Consider the following 25736-nt stretch of genomic DNA (forward strand, 5'->3'; position numbering starts at 1 on the left):
GTTCAAAAGGCAGTTTTAGGAATTCAATAAATGGCCAAACTGCCAGTTGTTCCAAAGTTTTTTTTCCCCCAGCTGTTTATTTGCAATCCATCTAAACCTCAGTTATGTATCATGTGATAAAGGCCTAAAGTAAAAGAAAAAATTGAAATTGCCAACTTGGATTTCCCAGGACTGTCCAGTGGGTCCCTTTATGATGATGGCCATGGAACTGTAAAGAACTCCAGAACCTGCCCTTCTGGGTCAGGTCTCCTTGTGGGGAGGTGAAGACAAGAGAAACTGTCAGAGCTGCTGACCAGTGGGAAGAGGCCATGAGATCGTGCCTTTTGCACGGTCTTTTCTGAGGTCATTTTATGCCTGGGCAACCCTTCAGCTACAGCGGGGCAGGTCGCGTATGTCTGGGTGAACCTTCCCACCATTTCTGTCAAGTTTCTTTTACCTGCCTGTCTGCTGTTCTACAAGAATATAAAAGCTACGGGCAGCCACGAGGACTTTAGCAACATTAAGGAAGACCACGAAGACTCTCCTTACAGAAACCAAGGCAGCTTCCCCTTGGTTGGATAAGCTATATACTTCTAACACAGGGTTAATCGTTAAAAACTATTTTTTTCCCCAATAACCAAGTAGAAAAAGATGCTGCAATGTAATAAAATACTTTACTTTGAAATAAAACATATTGGCTCAAGACATTTCCCCATTATATGCTACGCTTTCAAATATTTAATCTACCAAATTAATTCCCTAAATAACAATTTTATTTTTTTAATTTTAAATGATTTTATTATTGTGAGACATCTCATCCTAGTGCCCAGACTGGCTCAGAGCTCACAATGTAGCTCAGGCTGGCCTTAAACTTATACCCTTTCTGTCTTGGCTCCTGCGGGCTGGGACAACCACAAGGAGCGAATTACCTGTTTTACGTTAGACATGAAGTAACTTGATTGGTGGTAAAAAAGTGAGTAACTCTGACCCTCTGAAAAAAGACCATGAACATGTATCGTTTTCACAGTTATTCCATTTTTCTCTTAAGAATTGTTTGGCTCCTAAAACTCCAGCCTCAGCATGAACGAACCTTTCTTTAAGCTCAAGCTAGTGGACTTGAAACAAGCATCGAGGAGAGGCCGCAGCCAAAGCCTGCTGGCTTGCAGGAGCCCAGACTGTAAAAGTTCTTGGTTCACAGCATTTTCTACTTAGCCTCACAAACTTAGCCTCACAAACGATGCTTGGTTTCCTGCAGTCCACAGCTGCAGACACCAGCTCCGAGCCTAGGCTCAACCCATACGTTCCTCACAGGAAGACATCTCGGAAACACCATCGTTACAGGTTCGAAATCTAATCCTATTGTTTTTGTGGCTATGCAAAGCAGACCATTTTGCCCCGGGTATACTGCTCCATCTGTAGGAGGGACATTCCAGCAGTCGTGAGGCTAATTTATATCATCATTTTCAGAGGAACAAAAGGCATAGAAAATACTCAGGTCAGTGCTTGGCACATAGGAATTACATATGAAAAATACTTTTGCTATTTAGACAAACTAAAAAGCCACCGGGCTTAATCAAAATAAAACAGCCCAATGTAGGTGACATACCATTCCAGTTATATAGAGGGGGGAAAAACCCATGTTTTAGAGATATTTACACAGTATAGCTATGTGAGGGTGAGTGGGTGATGTGGGAGTCCCCTCTGTGTGCTGTGATTACCATTAATGAATAAAGAAACTGCTTTGGACCTATAGCAAGGTAGAACTTAGGTAGGCAGGGAAAACTAAGCTGAATGCTGGGAGAAAGAAGAGCAGAATCAGAAAGAAGCCATGGAGCCACCATCGGAGACAGAAGCTGAAAACTTTACCCAGTAAGCCACAGCCACATGGTGATATACAGATTAATAGAAATGGGTTAAATTAATATGCAAAAGTTGGCCAATAAGAAGCTAGAGCTAATGGGCCAAGCAATGATTTAAATAATATGGTTTCTGTGAGATTATTTGGGGTCGAAGCTAGCCAGGCGGTCGGGAACCAACAAGCAGTGAGCGGCTCCTTGCAACAAGTGGGGACTACAAACTTAACTCTATAACCAGCAAGTCCTGGGTGTGGGCAGGGGTGCACGCTGGTGGAAAACCCAGGGGAAATCCAGAAGCACCTATTGGACAGAGACCCAGAACACCAAGGAGGCTCCCTGGAGGGCATGGTGCTTGAGGGATGAGCGCTTCAGGAAAAGATGGTGACTCGCATAGAGACATGAAGGCGAACCTGCCAGGCTGCACAGCACCGGTTTACTGTGGCTTCTGTAAGACAAGCCGTAAGGAAGAGAGCGGCAGGCAGGCTAGAAATGCACAGCTGGATTCTGTGGGGCCCGAGCAACATCTGAACCTCATCTCAAATGGAGCAAATATTCTCCTTCGTATAGAGAAGCCACCGACAGACACTCCCCGAAGACCTGATTAAGGCCACACGAGGCACAGCTGAGATTAGCTGATGCCTATGCTGAAGACAGCGCAGAGGTCTGGCACTACGTGAACTTCCGCTTCAAGCAAGGCTGCAGGGCCAGGCATCGCTTAAGAGAGAACTAGAGATTGGTTGGTTTCAGTCAAGAGGCAAGACTTCCTGCACACAAACCAGGCATAGGGGGTCTCAACAAAGGGGTGAGGTCGGGACTGGAGACTCCAAGCAGGTACCAGCTCAGTGGCAGGCAGTGGGTGGAGCTGCTCACGCCCCAGACGCCCCCATATCTCAAACACTGTTGGAGGAGGCTTGTGAAGGAGGAAGAAGCTAGCCGGTCCTCTGCTAGGACCAGATGTGCGGTCTCAGCAAGTCAACCTCATTATTCTTGGCGTTCCCAATTTTTCCACAGAAATTACATTACCTGCTTGGCGGGCCCAGGGGGAAGAGCTGTGGGCATTTAATGAACTAATGCAGATGGCAAATCTTGGCAGAGAGCGACATCATGGTCAGGACTGTTCAGCCATGAGAATACCGCAACGCTGGGGAGGGGCCCTCCAAACTGCACGAGAGAGCTTTCTGGAAAGTGGGTAGTGCTTTGTCCTTAACAATAAGAAGGAAGCTATCTGGAATATGTGAGGAGAAATGAAAGGGAGAACTCTCCCCCTCTCCGCCGACACTGGTGCACTGGTAGAGGAGGCTTGGTCTCCTTCTCTGGATTTGGCACAGGACTTCCTCTGGGTCTCTACAGCTGTCTTTCCAGGCACCAGCTGTACCATGCTATGAGCAATTTATCTCCATGTCACACTGCTGGCTGCTGCCATAATTCACAGCGTTCCCTTGGTGATGAGACTCTGGGCCTCAGCACTGAGAGAATAAGATATACGTTTGGAGGCTGTTCCTGCCCTAATTAGTCTCACTCCTTGGGTCGCCGCCCTCACTGGTCTCCATCTCTCCCGCCAAGCACCAGCGGCACTGCCCAGCTGTCTTGGAGTGACGCGGAGCAGCAGATGTTCCTAACCCCGCGTGTTTCCCCCTTTTCTCTATTCACGCTTCCTGGACGAAGAGCAGATTGCATGGCTTCTGCCTACTTCAGGCTCGCCAGCTTTCTTTCCAGAAGCGCGGCCACCGTGTAGGTGGGCATGCTGACCCCGCCCCGCCCGGCCCGGCCCCGCCCCCTGGAGCGGCGGGCAGCTGTTTCCAGACCCAGTTCTCTGACTTTCTGGGCTCCACTACGAAATTCAAATTCATTCTACTCAGCTGCTTCTGTACTCTCCTCCACAGGGGCGGGGCATCTCTGCCCTGTTCCTAGCAGCTCTGGTGGAAGAAAACTAACGAGAGTCCATCCACGTAGTCGGCGGCCATCAGAGGTGGGGACTTTGCTCCGCCTCCCTTTCTAAGAAGCTCCCGTGACTCTGTCATTACTGGAGATAATGACAGTTTGTCCAAGGAACCTCACGTGTTCTTTTTTTTTGTTTGTTTGTTTTTTTGTTTTTTTGTTTTTCGAGACAGGGTTTCTCTGTGGCTTTGGAGCCTGTCCTGGAACTAGCTCTTGTAGACCAGGCTGGCCTCGAACTCACAGAGATCCGCCTGCCTCTGTCTCCCGAGTGCTGGGATTAAAGGCGTGCGCCACCACCGCCCGGCAGTCAGAGTGACTTTTATAGGTATACTCTATCTCCCCAACATACCTTCTAACCTCATTCTAAGCAGGCGGAGTATTACACGGTGCTCCCTTTGATATAAATATATTCTGTGGCTACCATTGCAGTCACCATTTTCTATCGAAAAGTTACAGCTGTTTCCCAGTCATCCTTGGACTAGGAAACAGTAACTGCCGTTCCTCTTCTTTAGAGACCACCAGTTCCGTACATGTTCCTTTTGCAAACAGGGAGCAGGCGGTTCTAAGCCCAACGGAGCTTTCCTGAGCCGATGAGGTGTTCTACAAAGGGCTCATAGCCACTCAGAAAGGTACTGCCTGAAGCTCAGGCGTAAGACACAGGCTGGAAACCCTGACGCTGGCCCCTGAACAGCAACGTGGCAACTCTGGGTTCGCAGTGGCTGTCAAGCAGACGTCATAAGTGCACACAAGAAGGTTTGTCACAGATGTCAGGCAGTGACTGGTATAAGACAGCCTGAGTTAGAAAACCATCATTGTTACAACTGTCCCGCAGCTAGGTGCTCCGGGGTCCCTAGTGGAAAATAAGAAAACGAACACACAATTCATTCTCGGTTTAGCTAAAGGTGGGCTGGCTTCATGCAGCTGTTGACTGGCGCAGGTGTTTCCGAGCCTGATTTTCTAACACGCAGGGCTTGGGGAGGGGCTTTTCCCTGGAGGCCCACTTCCCTGCTGCCTCCCCCAGGCTCACCTAGGCGGGAGGGGTCTCTCTCTGTAATTATCTCATTTAATCTCAAAATTGAAGAAATAATACTCAAACTCTACATATTTTAATGTCTCATGTCTCACATACCTTGTAAGGCGGTGAAGGACAAGAGATAATGTCTACAGAGTGTATGTTGACGCCTGAGAAAAATCTAATTATGGCTTTTGTTACGGGACACTATGTTCTCCGGGGAGGAAAGTCAGGCTACGAGTTATTTAAGATTTATTCCACCTGACCCTTCACGTGCAGATCAGGACCCAGCAGCCACGTACGGATCTGACTGCGCCTGGACACAGCGCCGTCTGATGTGCACCCCGAGACACTGATAACGACAGCAGAACCGTTTCCTCCCTTAGCATGTCAAATTCCTCTGACGTCACTTTTATTTGCCGGACACACTTTTGCCTTTGTCGTTCACTGCAGAAATAAGTCTGTTAAACACAGGAACGAAGGAACAACTTGCACGTGCGCTTCCTGGCGGCTGGAGGAGATTTTGGAACAGAGAGAGGGAGAGAGGTAGCTGCTGCATTACTTTTGGCTTAAGCAACTAGGACTCTGTCCATGTCTATTTTTATGATACTATCTTCAAATAAGGAATAAATCGAGAAGCACAAAGAAGTTGGCTAACGTGAAGGTGAAAGAGGCTCCAAGAGATCTAAAGCCTCTCTGGTTTCAGGTTTAACTATGAGGTCCCCTGCATCAGCCATGCCTCTAGACAATTCTATCTATTGTTTTCCTGAGCCTGTCTCCCCCATGCCGGTTGGTCTTTACGATGCCACCCTGAATACCCACTGGCATTCCCACCTTCTTTAAAACCCAGCTCAGATGACACCCCCCCCAGGCAGCCCCACTCACATGTTATCCTATGCCACAGCCTCCCTCTCCGAGTTGCCTGTGGAAGACAGGTTCTCCCAAGGCACCGCTACTCGGTGAGGCGTTACAGGAAGCAGATCCATGACAGTCAGTCCTCCCCACCCCAGGAGCAGCTTCCAGAAGCACAGAGGCAGAGACATCACCTAACCATGACTCAGAGCAGAACCAGGAGAGGACAATGCCGGACCACAGACTGTGAAACACGTCACGACACACACCGTGTGTGCGCAGGACACGCCGTGAAGAGGCTGACGACAATTCCTAGGTGCCTTTACAAAACTAAGCAAAACGAACGACAACGAGAAACGGTAAAAAGTGAATCACCGTCCTAAATTTAAGCTAAGGTCTCCACTTGGTTCTAGGAACAAATTAGGAGTCTAGCGTTCACGCGAGCTCTAAAGAGAGTTGAGCTAGTTAGTCACTGGGCTTATTGGGAAGGATCAGAACTTTCACAGGAAAAGGCAATACTGATCATTTTAAGCCTGAACAGAAAACTAGTCAAGTGGCTTTGTGATCCTAAAACAATGATGAGCCCACCATACAGAACTATCCAGCTAAATTATCTCCAGTGAGATGTCTTTCAAGGAATTGAAATTTCACAGATAATACAATTACCCAACACTTGAGTCTCTCATGATAAACTGTAGGAAAAAGTTTCAGCTCAGGGACACTGTGAGGGTCAAGAAACAGCGGCAGCTCCAATCAGCCATGAGTGCACATTTCAGCGTGGAACAGTTGGGCTGACATGAAGAGAACACCAAGTCATGACCACATCGAGGTCCCGTGCTGAAAGGAGACATGGGTAGGCTTCTCTCCCCGCAGCAGCCATGGCTAGGGTGAACGGCCAACAGCACAGGCTGGGCAGCGTCTGTATTCACCTGTTCCCCCTCAGTAGCAGCGGCAAGCCAAATCTACAAGGATCTTCTCCAGGCCCTTACCTTGGTGTGTGGTATGATTAAACGGTCTCACCACCTTTCGACACAGCCCGTTAGACAATGTCAACAGACCGCCTGAGTGGTTCTCGAGGCTAGCCCATCTCTAAGAGTTCTCTACAGTGAACACGAGGCCAAGACGACAAACAGGAGCAAGACTTGAAAGAGAAACTTAAAAGAGAACTGTCCCCTGGGAACAGAAGACTCCTCTGAGAACTTTTCCTTGAGGGCAAAGCTTTGAGAAATCAAACTACTTCTCCACAGCCACTCACTGTTTTATCCGACAACTGCTGATCATGCCTGTCCCGCAGGCAAGAACCCTGCTCGTCTCCAGCAGGGCAGACTGGCCTCGAATTAAACATAAACATCCTAGAATTCCAAGTAATCGTAAGTACTATGAAAAAAGCTGGCCAACGGTCAGAGCGTGATTTAGGGTACACAAGCCCCACCCCCAAACTGGAGGTGAGAGAGTCAGAAAGCTCAGGCATAAGCCAGAGACGGGCAGCAAACGCCACCGCGCACAGGGAGCCTGGTCAGCACCAGCCATGGCCTTTGTCAGTCTGTGCAGGGGAAGAGTGGGAGGAGCAACCGGAAGCAGCAAAGAGCAGAAGCCCAATTATGAGGGTCACAGATCTGTGTAGTAAGGAGGTCGCTTGTTTGGTTCCAGGGCGCCTGGGTAGCTTAGACCCAAAATAATCACACAGAAACTGTATTGATTAAAACACTGCTTGGCCCATTAGCTCTAGCTTCCTATTGGCTAACTCTTACATCTTAATTTAACCCATTTCTATTAATCTGTGTATCACCATGTGGCAGTGGTTTACCGGCAAAGTTTCAGCATGTCTGACTCTGGCGGAGGATCCATGGCTTCCCCCTGCCTCTGCCTTCTTCCTCCCAGCATTCAGTCTGGTTTTCCCTGCCTACCTAAGTTCTGCCCTATCAATAGGCCAAGGCAGTTTCTTTATTCATTAACCAATAAAAGCAACACATAGACAGAAGGACCTCCCATGCCAGATCTGGGAGGGTTTAAGCAATTAAAAATTATGTTTTCACAAGATAATTCTGGCTTGGTAGCAATAAGGGACTCTGCCACACAGACACCAGGCAAGGATGACACAGTGATGGAAAGTCTGCTTTCAAATATCCGAAGAGAGCTATGTTTTTCTTGCTCAATTTCCACCTTACCATTTACAAGTTAGAATTACAATAACAGTCTCAACCAGGGTCCCTTGAGAAACATTTGAAGCACAGTGATGTTTCCACAATTGTCAGTTCCCTCAGAAAATACAAAGTGCTGCATTCGGCTCCTGAGCGACTTGCAGCAAGATGGTAAGAAAAGCCATTTGACCAGTGAAGACTTACAAGTCCATAAGACACTGATCACTAAACCAACCACTGATAAACCAGCTGTCAATCTAGTCAATAACAGTTTCCTTTTAAGAATCTCCTGGGGGAGCAGGGAGAGACTGGACAGATGGCTCAGTGGCTGAGCACACTCGCTGCTCTTAAAGACCTGGGATCAGTTCCCAGCAACCACGTGGTAGCTCACAGCTCTTCAGCGCTAGGGGTCCAGTGGCCCTTCTGTGGCCTGCATGAGCACTGCACACATGTGATGTACAGACACACATGCAGAAAAACCACCCACACACCTAAACAGAAATAATAGAATCTAAAAAACATTTTTAAAAAACAATCTTCTTGGTTTGCTCACTGAGATTACCACAGGTACTTCAGGGTAACAAAATTCTATATTGCTTTTAAGATTCTGTAATTTTTTATTTATTTATTTTTTGTTTACTAAATGGTAGGGCCACTCTTTTTTGTCTGAACTAAGAAAATCTTACATTATTTTTGATGATCTTATACATGAAGCAAAGCTTATTAGCACACACATATAGACTCCATGCAGCCATACCTCCACTTTAATTCTCTTCGGAGACAATTCTTCTCGATCGCCACATTTTAGCCTGCAGGGAAGGGAGAAAGAAAAAGCTTGAGACAGCAGCAAACTTCATTCCCGAATGAGCTCAGTCTGAAATGCTCCCTAGGAGTATTTACTTCTGAAACCACAACATGAGAAATGACATACAGTAACCATTTACATAATCAAAGAGACATCTCATCGTTTCCAAGTCAATATTAGGGGATATCTAAGTAATATTAAATACTGTAAACTCGAGAACTCTACCAGAGAAAGCAGTATTTCATGATAATATAACAACAACAACAACAAAAAAAAAACAAAAAACAAAGAAAAAGGAAAAAATATTCAAGGGATGTGTCTAAGAGTTCAGCAGGAACCATTTAAGGTAACATGATAAAAATGGTCATTTGAAACAAAGGCTGTGAGGTGTATGAAATAAGACGGGCTATGCCTGTCTCTCGACACTCCGGACATTCTTGCCTGACTCGGTCTCCCTTCTGGGAGCTATCCCAGGGTCACACTAGCATACCTAGGCCATAGCACCTGTCAGTACCAGGGCATCCCATGTCTACCTTGATGTATTCTAGCCAACTAAATTACGAGAAGTCAATCTAACTTATATGTCACTATCAAAAAAAAATCCCCTAAAATGTAAAAAGTGTATCTTGGAATAGGAAAAACACAAGTTTACTTATTGTGGCATTATTTCCAATAACCAACCATTACAAACAGGAATCCACCCAAGAAGGGGACTGTGCCAGGGAGATCTCATCTTCTTACACAACCAGCAAAGGAACCAGCTTCCTCACGGCCACCGCCAAGGCCGGCTGTCTGTGAGTGTGTCCATGTGTCCTCAGCTTCACACTCAAAGCTACGGTCTGTGTGAGAGAATGTGTACCCGTGGCCAGAACACTACAGCCTTAGAGACCGAATCTTTCAGACATGGGGACACAGAGGAGGATTATACAAAATCAAAACCTGCTGTTAAGATCAGAAGGCCCAGTGGCCACCACGTAGTGGGCTGCTGTGGACACATTACATATAGTTTATTTATCTCAAAACCCAGAGCAAGGTTTCGGGATGTCTTCATTAAGAACACACGATCAGTGCTTGAACGAGTAGATTTAACAACCGATTTCAACGTCATACAATGCATGCATGTATTCCGATACCAAATGGTACCCATTGATACAGATACTTTTTATATTTTTAAGAGCCAGTTAAAAATAATTTGATGAAGAAATTTCTTTGAACACTGTTTTACTTAGCACTGTTTAATTCTGTATTAATCGTATCTTACCTTTTCTGGAACACTCATATGTTAACCGTAAACAATGTTTCAAACTCTGTTTCTACCCAGTGTGCAATCCCCGACGTACCTAGTGGTCCTGTAAGTGTATTTGTAGGTGACTTCTCGAGAAACCTGTCTGGCCAGGGCGAAAAGTTCATCTCTTCTCGTCAGCAGGGCGTTGTCCTTCACACAAAGCTGGGCGGCTGCTTCGTTAACAGTGAGCTGAGCATCCAAAAATAAATAAATAATAAATAAATAGACGTGTCTATCTCATTAGATAATAGAATTCTTCACTTAATGTGAAAAATTCACATCATTACGGGAAGAAGTAACTCAGAGAGCTCCATTATCCCCATGTCAGACTGCTGACTTTGTCTTCTGGAGACCAACCAATTCAACATAATTATCATGTTTTTACCTACTTGCATTTACATATTCTGTATTTTTGACTAGGCAGCTTATGAATGATAAAGAAATATTCTACATCTCATTTCTCTTATGGAAGAAACCCTAGAAAATTGATTTTTGAAATGGTGACAATCTTTCTTAGTTAAACGTGACTATACGCGTCTGGCTGAATTTCTCACCTGAGTGGACATGAAAACTCCTAACGCAGCACTCATCAGATTAACTTCAACAGCACCGCAGTGACGAGTCAGTGTGGCACTGGAGAAGGGGCACCGCAGAGACTAACTTTCTATAGCGACTCGATTCAGTAATTCTTCAAATACTGCCGGCATCATCGCTGGCTGGTCAGACACCTGTGCTGGAACTTCAAACGGCACAGGAACTCGCTAACAAATCTGCATGTCCTCCAGAGTTCTGCCAGGGAGCTACTGGCGGAGAAGCCACACTTCTTCCAGAAAGCAAGAGACGTCCTCCATCACAGTGTGGGCAGTGGCAGGAAGGAGGGCTTGGCGCTGGCCAGACCTGGCATTAATTCTGTGCCACCCACCACTCATGGCCGGTGCATCTGGACAACAAAAGGCTCTGTCTCCAGCCTTGGGGAGACAGCACCCCTCAAAGGCTCTCACAGGAGGTTTGAGAGGTGTTTGGTTCTCATTTTTGCTTTAATTAGAAAGTTCAGGCATTCACCTTTTCTCTCTCCCCTGGCATCTCACCCTCATTACTAATAACTTCTCTTATTTCTCTGCACTAAAACCTTTAGAGTCCTTTTCCATTTATGCAAATCTGTACCTTTTATGTTTTTCCATGGTTTATGATGAAAAGTTGGCATGCTTACATCGGCACCTGATATGGGTTCTATGCACAGGGAATATTGTTGACTCATCACTGCATTTTAAAATCCTTTATGTTATTTTTGCTACATATATCCAAGCCATTCCAGGAAAGGGCAATATATTCTTTAGCCCAGCCTCACCTAGACAATCCCAGTCCCTCACGTATTACAGCAGAAAAACACATTCATAAATGTTCGTCTTTGCATGCATATCTAATAGTTTACTTGGCATAAACTCCAACAAATGGACTTGTTGGATCATAGAGCATACTAAGTTTGATTTTAATTTATATGTGCCTGTCTTGAGTGTACGTCACATGTGTGCAGAGGCCCGAAGAAGCCAAAAGAGGGTGTAAGGTCCCCTGAAGTTGAGAGCTGCCAGACATGGGTGCTGGGAACTAGACTCAGGCGCTCCAAGAGAAGCTACTCTCAAGACACTGAGCCACAGTGCCAGCCCCTACTAACTTCTTATGTCCCACAGTTTCTCTTTAGATAAACTTCTCTAAGTGATACCATGGGCACTCGCAGGGAGACTATGCCTAGAGTCCTGCCCCGTGTTGCTTCCCTTTAAAAAAAAACAAACAAAAACAACAACAACAACAACAGAAAACTTTACCTACTTCATGTATGTAACTGGAATTTGGTTCAGTTTTCATTTATCTGACTAGAAATCAATCCTTTCCTACGTCTATTTCTGAGATCTGCAGCTAGAAGCACCACGCCAGTTTCTTCTATTGCGGTGTTTTGTTTTCCTATGGACTTTAGGAAGTTGAGAATTAATTTTGAATCATATGTGGTGCAGGTCTCTTTTCTTATGTTTTTCAACAGCCTTATAGTTTTCCCTTTGGATGCTGTCTTAGTCCTGCTGTGAAGAAACACCATGTCCAAGGCAACTCTTATAGGGGAAAAAAAAGGCATTTAACTGCTTACAACTTCAGAGGGTATCTCAGTCAGGGATAAAACAGCATGACCAAAGCAACCCTGGAAAGGGTTAATTCCACTTACATTTCCTTCCAGGTAACAGTTCATCCCTGATGGAAGTCAGGGCAGGAACTCACACAGGGCAGGAACCCTGAGGCAGGAGCTGATGCAGAGGCTATGGAGGGGAGCTGCTTACTGGCTTGCTCCTCATGGCTTGCTCAGTCTGCCTTCTTAGAGCACCCAGGACCACCAGGCCAGGGATGGTTCCACCCACAATGGGCTGGGCCCTCCGATATCAACCACTAATTAAGAAAATGCCCTACAGGCTTGCCTACAACCTGACCCTATGGAGGGGTTTTTCATTTAAGGTTTCCTTTCGGATGACTCTAGCCTGTGTCAAGCTGACATAAAGTCAGCCAGCACAGAGGTTTAGTCCATTAACATCATGGCAGGGCCATGGCGGCACTCAAAGGTACCCGGAGCAGTAGCTGAGAGCTATATCCTGAACAAAGGGCAGAGAGGTGGAGAGGGAGAGAGGGAGAGGAGAGGGGGAGAGAGGGAAGGAGGGGGAGAGAGAGGGAGGGAGGGGGAGAGAGGGAGGGAGGGGGAGAGAGGGAGGGAGGGGAGAGAGGGAGGGAGGAGAGAGGAGGGAGGGAACAAAGGTAAGGGAGAGAGAAGAGGGGGAGAAAGAGGAGGGGGGAGGAGAGAGAGAGACAGGGAGGGACGGAGGGAGGGAGAAGCGCACCTGGGCCTGGCATGGCCTCTGAAACCTGAAAGCTCACCCCAGTGACACACTTCCTCCAACAAGGCCACACCGGTAGAAGCCTATGGGAGCCATTCTTACAAAAACCACCACAGGTGTCACGCATGGAAACTCTTCCTTCCCTAGAAACACTTCAAGGTTCCTCTAAGCCCACCTTACATTTCCCACGTTAGCATTTAATCCAGTGTGTTAGTATGACACAGGTGTCTGACATCATGTGTTACGGTATGTAGTATACACAAGTGTTTGACATCATGTGTTATGGTGTGTAGTATGACACGAGTGTCTAACATCATGTGTTATGGTGTGTAGTATGACACGAGTGTCTAACATCATGTGTTATGGTATGTAGTATGACATGAGTGTCTGACATCATGTGTTATGGTGTATAGTATACACGACTGTCTGATATCATGTTTAATGGTATGTAGCATGACACGAGTGTCTGACATCATGTGTTACGGTATGTAGTATACACAGTGTCTGACATCATGTGTTACGGTATGTAGTATACACAGTGTCTGACATCATGTGTTTGGTATATAGCATGCCACAGACGTCTGACATCATGTGTTATGGTATGTAGCATGTCACAGACGTCTGACATCATGTGATATGGTATCTAACATGGCACAAATGTCTAACATCATGTTTGGTATGTCTACCACCACCCTCCCTGGAGTTCCCACTGCACTGCAGGACAAGTTCTGAGCGTGGGCTTTCCTGCTGACTGCAAGGCTGAATGTCCTGTGGGGAACTGGCAGGAGAACTGTCCCTTCCTATTCCTAACACAGCATCAAGGACCAGCTGCGTCCTCAAACGTTTCCTCTGTCTTATTTTTGAGGGTTTTGTGTAGCCCAGGCTGGCCTCGAACTCCTGCTCCTCCTTTTCCACCACCGCACTGGATCACAGGCGGGAGCCACTACGTGTGGCCCCTGCTTTTCAAGGTTAAAGGGAACTACACCCTACAGAATGACACCATGTGACCTGCAGGCCCAGCATGCCCGCCGCTACAGTGAACAACAGGACCCTTCTCTAAGTGCTTTCTGGGTAGCTGTTTTTTATACTTGTAAATCTAATGACTAAGAAAAGCCCTTGGTTACCAGTGAGATAGCTGGGTTACTCACGTGCAGAACTACTAGTTTAGATCCAACCACAGAAAACGATTTTTCAACATAAACCGAAAACTGTTTTATGTGCCTTCTGCAAACTTACAGGACAAACAACGTTAACACATATGTGGTCACGGAATTTCAACGCCGATGGACTGGAAAAGAGGATGGAACTTTCCCTGCTCTAGAGGACCCTGCTGGCAAGAGACTGGAGCAAGAAGCTAAGTCACAGTTTCCCCCTTCAGCCTGTCTGTCAGTGTTCCCCAGATTCCATTGCCTCTACTTGGCAATAGCTAGTGTAGGACCCAGCCATGACAAGCTCAATAGAGGCCTGAGTCTCAGTAGTTTACCATGAAAAAGACCATGAATGGAGATCACCCAGGCACCACCCAGGAACAGACCATCCAAAGGAATTCCTAACGTTCCAGTCATTGTAGACAGAATCACCTGCCAGCACACACCCATCGCCTTTCACCAGGACACCCCTAGACAAATGTCAACCAATCAGAATTTTACCCATCACCCCACACCCTGCTAATGTAACTTTTCTGGTTTGTCTTTAAATAATGCCCTCAGAAGGGCTGGGTACCTCCTCTTGCCACTGATGGCTGACAAGGTCCCTGCTAACTTGTGAGGCGCACACAAAAAAAAACTTGCTTTTGCATTTCCGTGAGTCTGTCTCCCTGGTGGCCTTTTGGGGTCCCCACGGACTGGGCATAACACAGCACATCTGTGACTAATACTTTTAAAGAAGACTGCAATTGCTGTCTCGGGCACTGCTGGCTGCAGCTGAGCGCCACCACTGCAGCTTTTCCAGAGTAACAGTCAGGGCTGTGCTCTTCGAACAGGCTCATGCATCTCTCCCGCTTCCTGTTTCCATAGCCCCACATCCTAAGATTCCATTCCTATCTTCGCCTCGAAGATGAGCTCTTAGTCATTTATAGCTGAACCGGAAACAACTCAGTCATCTTTGTCTTCAGAAAAAGGTGGTTCACCAATTCTGTGACTGTTCCTCTCACTGCAGTTAACATGTTTATCACTAGTGACCGAATTATTTAACTGTTGTAATGGTAAAAGTAAAGTCAAATGCTGCAGGTCCCTGAGTGGCTACAGCAGGCCATGAGTCCCAGGCAGGGAGCTGGATGGTGGGTGAGAGATCTCGATGGGGCAGCCAGTCCCATGAGGAGAGACAGACAGATGGGCATGCCACGAGACCACCACAGATCTCCAAAGGTGGCTGGTTCAGGGCAGGGAGACATGGATAGGCACACCATGCAAAATGAGGTTGGATATTTATTTAGTGGGTTATGGAAGGGAAAGGGAAGAAGGGGAGAAGAGCAGAGAGAGAGAGAAACAGAAGGGGAGGGGAGAAGTGAGAAACAGAAGCTGCCTCTTGGAAGCTAAAGATCAGCTTGCCTCTGCGGACTGGGGTGGGGAGTGGGCGTGGCTTGTCTCTTAAAGGGACAGAGCAGACCATTACAACTATCAATGAAGCATAGTTGACATAAAAACACTTGGCAAATGCTGGGTGACAGAGAGGCTCAAAAGGCAACTGGACTTGTCTTCTGAATTTCAAGAGTACAAAGGCCATGACTGACCCCTCCCCCCAAACAAAACAAACTTTGATGATTAATCTCAACTGTCAGCATGACAAGATCTGGGAAATGGGCTTCCGGGTGTGTCTATAAGGGATTGTCTTCCCCTACGACAGTTAGAAGGCACGCTTACTGTGGGGAGGGGGGGCACCATTCTCTGGGCTGAGATTCTAGATCAGCAGTTCTCAACCTGTGGGTCATCACCTCTCTGCCAAACCTCTCTCTCCAAAAATATTTATACTACAATTCATAACAGTAGCAACATTACAATTATAAAGTAGTAATGAAATAATTTTATGGTTGGGGGTCACCACAACATAAGGAACTGTATTAAAGGGTCGTGGCATTTGGAGGGTTGAGGACCACTGCCCGAGACTGTACACTGCTCTGTACAGTAAAGGCAATCTCCTGATGTAAATGCAATGTGACCGGCTGTGTATGTGCCCGCTGCCTTGACTCCCCGACATGACTCCCACTCATGGACCACGAGCCAAACCAAACTCTTCTGAGGTTGCTTTTGTCAGGATAAGATGCAAGTGAAACCCAAAACAAACCAATAAATAAACAAAAATGCTGAGTAAAGCAAGCAGAGAGGGGAGGAGGCAGGACGGCAGGGACATTACCTGAAATGTTTCATGGGCCAGAAAAAGAGCAAGGCATGTGAGCACAAACCGAAGACAGCGGTACTTCAAAGAGCAAGTAAATTAGGATGCAGTGTCCAGACTGGATGAGAAGGACCAAGGGGTGAAGCTTGGTGCTCCCCAGAGTGAGGAGTTCTAAGGTGTGTTCTTCCATAAAGCTCCAAACATTGGCATTAGAAAGTCAGCTGTTACCCGGGGACATATATGGAAAATGGCCTGCCTTGAGCCTCAGAGCCATGTGGAAGACAGCAGGCAAGTTTCTTGGTTCTCACGCAGGCCTCCAGCCATAATTCACTCACACTATGGGTCTCATGGGCTGAGATCTTATTCCCAGGTTTCTGTTAACTCGTAGAAGCAAAACCAAACAACCGCTCTGGAGAGCTGCTTCCTTCCAGGGGCTTCTAAAAGGTCTTAGGAATATCAGTTCAGTCAAAGAAATTAGACATCACAAACGGGCCAGTGAGATGGTCCAGAGGGTGAAGAGCTGCACCAAGTCTTCTTGACTCAGTGCAAACTCCAGGATTTTCACAGTGGGGAGAACCAACCACCATGTAATTTAGACAGGAACCCTTAGAAAAAAATGACAGTGGGGGGGGGGGGATTCACTCATGTTTAGAAACAACAGCAAATTCTAAATAACTCATGAGTCAAATCTTAAAGAAAGAAAACAATAAAAAAATATCAAAAACTTAATGAATCTATGCATGGCGAAAACACAGAGTCACCACGGGTTACATCGGAAATATAAGAATAACGAACACTAAGGACCCCAACCCAGTTTAATTTAGAGGAGACTGCAGACACAACCCAACCCAAACCTCCACTAAGATAACAAGTTCTTCTTCAAATCAAATAAGCTCTTTCTGGAAAACACAGAGGGACATTTTAGGGTTCATAGGCCGGACGCTGTTCGGCTGTTCAACTCTGTCATTGTAGCTTAAAGACAACCACTGACATTGCACAAAAAAAGCACGGGCTGTTGCGATTGTTTGTTCACAAAAACAGGAGGCAGGTAGGCCTGGCCCACTGACCCTTTCGCGCAGTTCTCAGAGAAAAACTGTCGAATTTCTGGGCAAGGGTGGTAGGTGGGGGAGAGACCGTATAGACTAGGTTAGGTAAAAATTACAAATAACTACGTACCAGTGTTGGAAGATGACCTGAATCGACATGTTTAAGAAAAACGTAAACTCACCAAATGATTCAAGAAGAAACAGACGACCTTAATAGTCCTACAACTAACTTCTTAAAGCCACCCAAGGAAAACCCAACAGCTCTTTTCAAGTGTCAGGTGCTGCAAACCACGTCCTCTGAGTGGAAGCATGGAGGAAAAGCATCTCTGTGCACAGCACGCTCTTGTCTCGGAGGGCACCGGCTCCAAACCGAGGCTGTTGGAATTCTGAAGCCTCTCTGCTCTGGCTTCTTACACTGTGCTGGCCCCTGACTGAAGCTGGCCTCACTGTTATGGGCCTGGGGCTTGATCTTGGTGACTTCTTAGCAGCCCGGTCTCCACAGTTTTGACGGAACTGTAATCTACAAGCTTTTCCACCCGGCAGCTCTCAGTTCCTGGACCAGCGACAAACGCTGGGCAGGGGAGCCGCAAATGAGCTCACGGCGCTCTAAGTCCTGCATGCTCTCCTGTCTTGTCATTTCCAGTTTCCAGTTTATTTCTCATCATCTGTTGACTCAAGATCCGAAGCACACCACCCGCCTTCTTTATCCCCTCATGTCTCCTACTATAGCTCTGGACAGACAATAACTTCCGCCTGCTGAAATCCCTTGAGCCATACCTGGGATTGTCCCCTTCCTATACCAAGAATGTGAGTGGTTGTAAGTGTTGCCATTGCCCAGCACTGTGTTTGTGTGTGTGTGTGCGCGCACATGTGTGTGTGCATACGTGGTACACGTGTACATTAACTACCTACTCTGTAACTTTAAAGCTACAGAACAATGCTCTATTGTATAATTCTTCACTGTATAGGACACAGTGCTTTGGAAGAATACAAACATGTTTACAAGAAAAAAAGAATTCTATGGACTTGTTGGGGTTGACATTTCCCCTCTGGCATAGGAGATGGTAGTTTTTAACCACTACTAACTAAAAATGTAAACAAAAGCATCAAAAGTTTTTTTTTTTTTTTTCAAAGAAAGCTTTCAGAACAGTCAGATGGAGCCAAGGAAGTCACATATTTCCTGATGGGGAAACTGAAGTTAAATGGGTGGCATTCTTTCATTCTAAATATCTATAAATATTAAAAGATCTTTCTCTGATTTATATAGCTAATATTTTCATAATGCCTGGAAGGCCACAACAGCGCTTCTACCTTCTAGTCTCTCATTAATTTCAGACTTCCAGTGCCCTCCAAGGTCTGAGAGAGTCGGAGAGTTGGAGAAAGCTGGGTTTGTTAACTTCTACCCCTATCTACAGTGTTCTGATAAATGCAGACACTTGAGTCCCAAGTAACAAGAGCTGTCCAAGGGAAATTCTGAGGCCAGAGGACTTTCCCAAAGCTCCACCCCCATCTCCCATAATCCAGCACTTGACTTTCCCAAAGCTCCGCCCCTGTCTCCCAGTACCAAGCACTTGACTTTCCCAAAGCTCCGCCCCATCTCCCATCATTCAGCACTTGACTTTCCCAAAGCTCCGCCCTCATCTCCCATCACACAACACTTGACTTTCCCAAAGCTCCGCCCCCATCTCCCAGCACCAAAGCTCGGCCCCATCTCCCATCATCCAGCATTTGACTTTCCCAAAGCTCCGCCCTCATCTCCCAGCACCCACTGCTCATCTGCAGCTTAGGAGGGCCTCAGGTCTTACATACCATCTACACCTATGAAGCAAAGAGCAAGCAAAAACAAAGGCCTTTGCAGCAAAGGCCTAGCAAAAACATGATTCTCTCGAATTGTTTAATTTAAGGAAGGGTGGTTTTCATCGTGAAATTGGTTAGGGTTATTAAAGTAATCTTGTAAAAGTTACTTTGACATTGAGGAAAGTGTGGGATTTTTACTCAGCTTTGTGCTTCACCCGTAAAACTTTAAACATTATATAAAAGATTAGGTTAAAGTGCGAAGCTGAAATCCCCAGCACGTTTCACCTTTTCCCTGATAATTACGGCTTTCTAGCTGGATACCTTTATTCATTGACAGGTGATTTAAAAAGGCACTGAAGAGCACCCAAACCCTCCGGCGCATGGGTGCCTGTGAACCAGGAGACAAGGTGACACCCAATAATTGTTTATGCTAATTCCAAAAGAGACCATTCAGATCAGCCGTTCTCGCCAACCAACTCTACAATCATAAACTTCACCAGAGGGTGAAACTGCTGAAAACAAGATTAACATAAAAAAATCAACCAGTGATAGCCATTAAAAGGGTAGTGAAGGGAAAAAAATTCTCATACCCTTTTCATCTATTCATACTATTAAAGCAGAGAAGAAAATTAAATAAATGCAATAAAGATATTCAACACACATAGAATTTGACCGAACAAGAAAATAAATACATATGAATAAAAGAATCACAAAATTTCTTACTGAGGAATGTAAAAGATCTATCAAAATAGGGAAAACCATATACTGTACCCACACATAAGTCCCATTACTATAAATATGCCAACTATTATCAAGTCAACTACACAGCAAAACATTTTAAATCAAAATAACACATTTTTTAAAAAAGGAACTTGATAAAATGTATCTAGAATTTTGTTTAGAAGGAAACATGTGTAAAATTACCAAAACCTTAGAAACCAAACCAAACCCAGAAAAGCTGTAACACAAGAGGACAGAGGTACTTGTTTTTCCGTGTGTCAGACAGCATCGTAGGGCTATCCAGTTTATACAGCCCATGCCGCTGAGGGACACCAAACTCAATTCGGCCAAACAGGACCAGATCAACAGATACAGCTAAGTAAAAGAGCGAATGCCAAAGAAAGAATGGCCGTATGGGAAACAATATTATATAAGACAAGGGCTTATGTTCATAAAATATATGAAGTTTTCATCAATCTTGGTTTGGTGTGAGATTGGGTCTCACTATATAACACTAGATGTCACACTTTGGTATTTTCAGGGCTGCTCCTCCCCTGAAAACCATAAGCAAACTCCCTGCAGGAAACAGCAGCATGCATGCACGCACGCACGCGCACACACACACACAGGCTCACCCACAACCACCCACCACGTTCCTTACCTCATGCAATGTGAGGTGTTTGCCATCCTTTCTCTTGGAGTCGAACCGCCCATAGATGGCGCTGTACTTTCGAATCTCCTCTTCTTTGTGTGGGTCATCATCGCTCATCTCGAAGATGTGACCAATCATTTTGGCCAACTTCTTATTGTTCTTGAGCAGCTCTTTCACTTCGTTCAAGTCACTTTTGGGCAGCGTGGAAGCCATCCGCTCCACACACTCGGCCACAGAGAGCGCAGCGGCAGCATCCAGAGCCTCGCTGCTCTCCTTCGGGGAAGCCGGGGAGCCCAGGTCGGCTGGGGAGAGACTGTGCTCGCTCTCACTGGCGTGGTGTCCTTGCCAGAGCCTGGACTCGCTGACACTCTGCAGCGCCAAACTTCCCACCTCCGACTTGCCCTGACTCAAGCTCTGCACACACGTGGTGGCGGCGCACTTAGGGATCTTTAGATGGGGTTCCCGCGCACTGCTGTTCCTTTCGTAACTATTGCAGGATATGCCGAGCCAGGTTGGTGATCCCTCTGGTAATTTATAGATGGGTATGCTACTGACCGGAAGGGAAGTCAGTGGCTGATTGAAAAGGCCAGGGTTTGTAACCCAGTCTCTCAAAGCCTTCTGCAGCCTTCTAACGTGAAGGGGCTTGCTTGCCATGCCCACGAGCGCCATGATTTCCAAAAATTCCTCTTCTCCAGCTTCACAAAGTTGCTGGACGTCATCGCCACCTTGTTGGATGAAGGCATCGAAGTAGGAAAGCAGGTTCGCCTTCTGCAATATTCTGTACAGCTGCAGCTCCCCCAGGGTCCTGGGTAAGGCTGTGGCCATCACTGTGGATGGGCTTAACCTACAAAAAGAAGGGAGAGAAGGCTCAGCACACTCGCTTGGAGCTCCATCATCGAGCTGAGACATTGCGAGATTGAGATAGGCAACGCAGGCGGAAAAAGACGCGACCCTTCCGCAAAGCGGTTGATAGTTAAGGATGCTATCTCCTGACATGCCTACTTTATCCAACCCTGCACTCAGCTCAGATAGACAGTTGCTGAACTGACCTATGCTCTCAAAGGAAACGGCGATAAAACACGGATTGGGAACTCAGACCAAAGCTTGCCAGGTTTAGCCTACGTTCTCAGCTTTACGTTTTCCTCCCTTCACGGTGTGGACATGGTGGCGAAGATGAATAAAAATTAGCAGGAAGGAGGAAACCATCACAATACCACTTGCTTAACTCTTTTGTGTGTGTGTGTGTGTGTGATAAAGGCTATCATATTATGTCTAATCTTCAGGTAAACCCCCTGAGACATACTATGCATCTCAGTCTATAATCAGCCAGGGAAAGAGACATATTTCAGTATGAACTGAAGGTAGGAAAACAGGCAGCAAAGAGGACAGAGTTATCACTATCAACACGTTCCGTGAGTTCAGAAAGGAGAGATAGCAAGTACTTCCATGAGGCAAAGCAAGCTTGTAACCAAGACACCCATGGATTGAAAGACACCTTCACACCGTGGGGGGGGGGGAATGGAAGACCAATTCTACCACAGAGGACAGCTCACCGGAGACAACTGAAGCCGAGCTGGGAAACAGCAAGTCACCATGCCCAGACCTGTTTCAAAAGCCACTGACTAGAACACTATAGGAATTATAATCTCAACCACCAATAAAGGACTCTCTCTATTACTCTAAGAACTACCTGCTCAGCCATATCTCCTGGGACCTCTGAAACCCACATTTTGATCAACTACCAACCTCCTTCGACTCCACAGCTCTCTTATTTCCATGGATTAGTATCAGCATAGTCTCATGAATTCCCCACAGATTAAAAAAACTATCAAGGACTGTTCAGGGGCTTCTGCTGAGAGGAGACACATGCAGTATGCATTTGAAAAACACTTCCTCAGTCCCTCCACTCTATTGTGTGAGCTCTGGATTTGGCAAGCGATGCAAGCTTACAAGACGCTAGGTCTCTACATCTAGGCACCAAACACGCACACCATCTCAGTCCTCCCAGGAAAATGCTCTGTCTTCCTAATCACCTCAGTGAGGACCCACGTGAGCAGGGTCCACCACCTAACTGGACACTGGCCCCCCAAACACAGCCTTGAGAGCTAGACCAAGTTTGAGCGTGCATTACAAGTACACTGTAGCACACAGAAGGTCTTCTGCATTGTCTAGGGTAGAAACAAAGAAATGAACTACCTCATTGTTTACCTAGGGCAGCTGCACTGCGTGCTTTCACACTATGTGGGGGAAAAAGCGATGTGGGAGTCCCCTCTGTGCTGTGATTGCCATTAATGAATAAAGAAACTGCCCTGCCTGTTGATAGGGCAGAGCTTAGGTAGACGGAGAGGACTGGACTGAATGCTGGGCAAAAGAAGGGTGGAGTCAAAGAGACGCCAAGGAGCCGGCAGAGTCAGACATGCAGAATCTTTGTCGGTAAGCCACTGCCACGTGACGATACACAGATGAATAGAAATGGGTTAAATTAATATAAGAGCTAGCCAATAAGAAGCTAGAGCTAACGGGCCAAGCAGTGATTTAATTAATATAGTTTCTGAGTGGTTATTTCGGGTGTAAGCTAGCTGGGTGGCGGAGAAAAATGTCCACACATAAAAGCATGTACACACAGTCTCTTCCATAAGAGGCAGGTAGCTTCACAAGGTCTACTGAGTGCTATGCTAACTCATGCCATTTCTTTCCCAGATCATGGGATATAGGAAAGAAAACAGTTCACGATAACATTAAGGTGAACAGAACGTTTCAGTCCTTTTATAGCAATGAGAAAAATGAATATTTGTTAGACAAATATAAAAACACAAAAGGATCTTGGGACCCAAAAGACTTGGACCTAGATTGTAGTCTTCTGAGGCAATGGTTTAACAAACCAGCAGTTTTCAAGTCTTACTCTTTCTCCTGTACTTTACCAAGCCTCCTGGCTCTTGAGAGAAAGTCCTTGTGGACTGGGGAAAGCAGTTCAACAATGGAAAGGAGGACGGGGACAAGTGTACACTTCCAAAGCCAAACTAACAGACGAAAGACGGACATACTGCTCAGAATCCCAGGAGGCTTTCCAGAGACCTACACCCACAGCGGGGAGAAGAGGTTTCTCCCTGAGCTTTCCTGCTGGAAGGCTGCGTCAGTCTCCGTCAAAGCCCACTGCGATCATTTAAACGCCCACGACTTCATATAGTTACTTGATTCGATTTAAAACTCCTATGAGACTTTCTGTTTCCACGACATTGGTAACCATCCGATGAAGGTCAAATTAGCCAAAAATAAACTTTGCCTGGGTCTCTCTGAGCTGGGTATCAAGGGGCCTAACACAGCGATACATACAGGCAGTTGATGATACAATATATCCACCCAGCTAAAAGCCACATTACCTGGCACCATGAGCGCCAATGGAGCCTCTGCGGCTTAAAGAAAGCATTGACTCATCATTCCTGCTGTCTCCCAGAGGTAACCCAGACCCTACTGCCCTGCAAAGCAGCGATCCTTCACCCCAGTCAGTGAAAAGAACCGCAGCATCAGAAAGAGGAATTTTAAAAACAGGAAAAAATAATTCAGAATTAGTTCTAGACCACTTACTGCTCACTGAACGGTAACCTCACAGAACGTTTTCCACCATGCCCCATCCCTGAGTAGCACGGGTCATCTGCCTGGCTCAGGCTGCGCTGAGAGACATGAGCAGCCGTCTGGTCGCAGATCACCTCTTATTCTGTCTGCCAGGGGAACAGGATCTTCCAGGCCTGGGGCTGACAACTCAGGGTAAGAGAGAGGCCTTTTGTGGTCATCCAGTCCACGGCATCAGGACCCACTGGATTACCCAAAAATCTCAGGGGACTTCTGACTTTTCACCAGGGCCTTCCTGCCATCTCCCAGTGGCTTGCCATGCCCTGAGATGTTTTCATTTGACTCTGGTGACAGCGTGCGGATTTCCTCTCCCGTCTTCTCTTACTATATCCTAAGTTCAAACACTCTTTGAAGATGTTGGCATGCAGTGGAATTTACTATGATGGCTAGACTAGTCTCAGGTGGTCCCCTGCCTCAGCCTCCCTAGTTAGTGCTGAGATGTCATCAGGTGTGGGGCACCACAACCGTCTCTGAGAGCTCTGAACTGCACCTCTTTTCCAGGCTGCCGTGGCGTGCCTTGCTGATCTATCTGTCCGACACCGGACGGTCAACTGTTATTGCGGGCAGTCACCAAATCTGTGCCCGTGGTTTGACCAGAATTTCTTCAGCCTCTTCTATTTGCAACGCCTTCACGCAGAATAGTGAAAGAGACACCAGTGTACAGATATAAAAGAGTATACAAACTGAGCACTTTCTGATAATAAAATCATAAGCAAGCCTTTAAACAGTTCTTTAGTAAACATGCAGTTTTACATTTATTTAAGATGAAAGCAAACTTACATGCTAAGGAGGGGACTGTGCTTGTCTTTACATGAAGAGTGAAGCTTTGTCTGAGCGTGCGAAGCGGCAGGACACACAGCATCTGCACTATTTTTCTAAGCTGATCAATATTTTTATTTCATAATCGTCCATGCTGTGTATGAGGCTTTCGCATAAATATGTAAAAGGAAATGGCAGCATTCAGGGCCACTTCAGACATTGTGAGAAATTCTACCCCAATCTTAAGCCAAATTTTATTTAATAAAGTTTTGTGTTTGTAAAACTTGTCAGCAACTCAAAACAGCGACTTCTAAACTCAAACATCCAAACATAATCAATCCACAGACGCTCTAATTAGATACTAACCCACTACAGAATGGTGGCAGAAAAATAGAGTCTTTGTTTTCTTCCATCGAGCTATTTCCATAAAAGCAGAAAACATTTTATGTACAGTCAAAACAATGTAGTTCATAACCTATAATAGTCTCGAGTGTGAGTCAAGCGGTTTCCAGGTGCATTCGCGGGTGCTCCGTGCGTGGAGTGAAAGCTAGACAGAGTGACGTGTGTGTGTGTGTGTTGTGTGTTTGGAACCAAGGCCTCTGTAGAGAAGGAGGAGGCAATACAGGTCACCCCGCCAGAAACACCTTCAATTCTAAATCTTTATTTATCGGATTCTTGTTGAGTTCAGAAACCTTTACTACTGCCAAAACCTTCACCATCCCACACACTGAAGTACACGATCCCGCACGGGGTCATTACCCGTATTTTCATAACCCGTGGCTTGGTGAGGGTAATTCGTGGGTAGAATATGGAGTCCCTACAAAGAGATCTCAAAGTAAAAATGAAGCTTTTTTGTTATAAATGAAAATAAAAGAACACTTTCCTGATTTCGTAAGATACAGACCGATTTAATGTCTTAACTTTGAGAACGAACGGTCAGCACATTGTCAATGAACAATACTAAAACTCACCCTGAGTGGGTGCAGGTTTTATATTCAAAAGCGATTCTCATGTCGGAAATACTTGAGGATGATGAACCTGAATTGTTGCCTCTGGATTGG

The 25736-nt window shown here is 46.1% G+C and overlaps 1 protein-coding gene across 3 annotated transcripts in view; it reads right to left on the minus strand.

Moving 5' to 3' along the window:
* The window catches only part of Nab1 (NGFI-A binding protein 1), a 42563-nt gene that overhangs the window by 11518 nt on the left and 5309 nt on the right, over window positions 1-25736 (minus strand). For all 3 annotated transcript variants that reach the window (XM_057758736.1, XM_057758733.1, XM_057758735.1), the window contains exons 2-4: window positions 20296-21130; window positions 9924-10057; window positions 8536-8587 (exon numbers count right to left, since the gene is read on the minus strand). In XM_057758736.1, coding sequence (XP_057614719.1) covers window positions 8536-8587; window positions 9924-10057; window positions 20296-21111 — 1002 coding nt within the window. In that variant the 5' untranslated portion in view covers window positions 21112-21130. The remainder of the gene's footprint in view (window positions 1-8535; window positions 8588-9923; window positions 10058-20295; window positions 21131-25736) is intronic.

This window comes from Chionomys nivalis, chromosome 26 (assembly GCF_950005125.1).
Source record: "Chionomys nivalis chromosome 26, mChiNiv1.1, whole genome shotgun sequence".
Lineage (NCBI taxonomy): Eukaryota > Metazoa > Chordata > Mammalia > Rodentia > Cricetidae > Chionomys > Chionomys nivalis.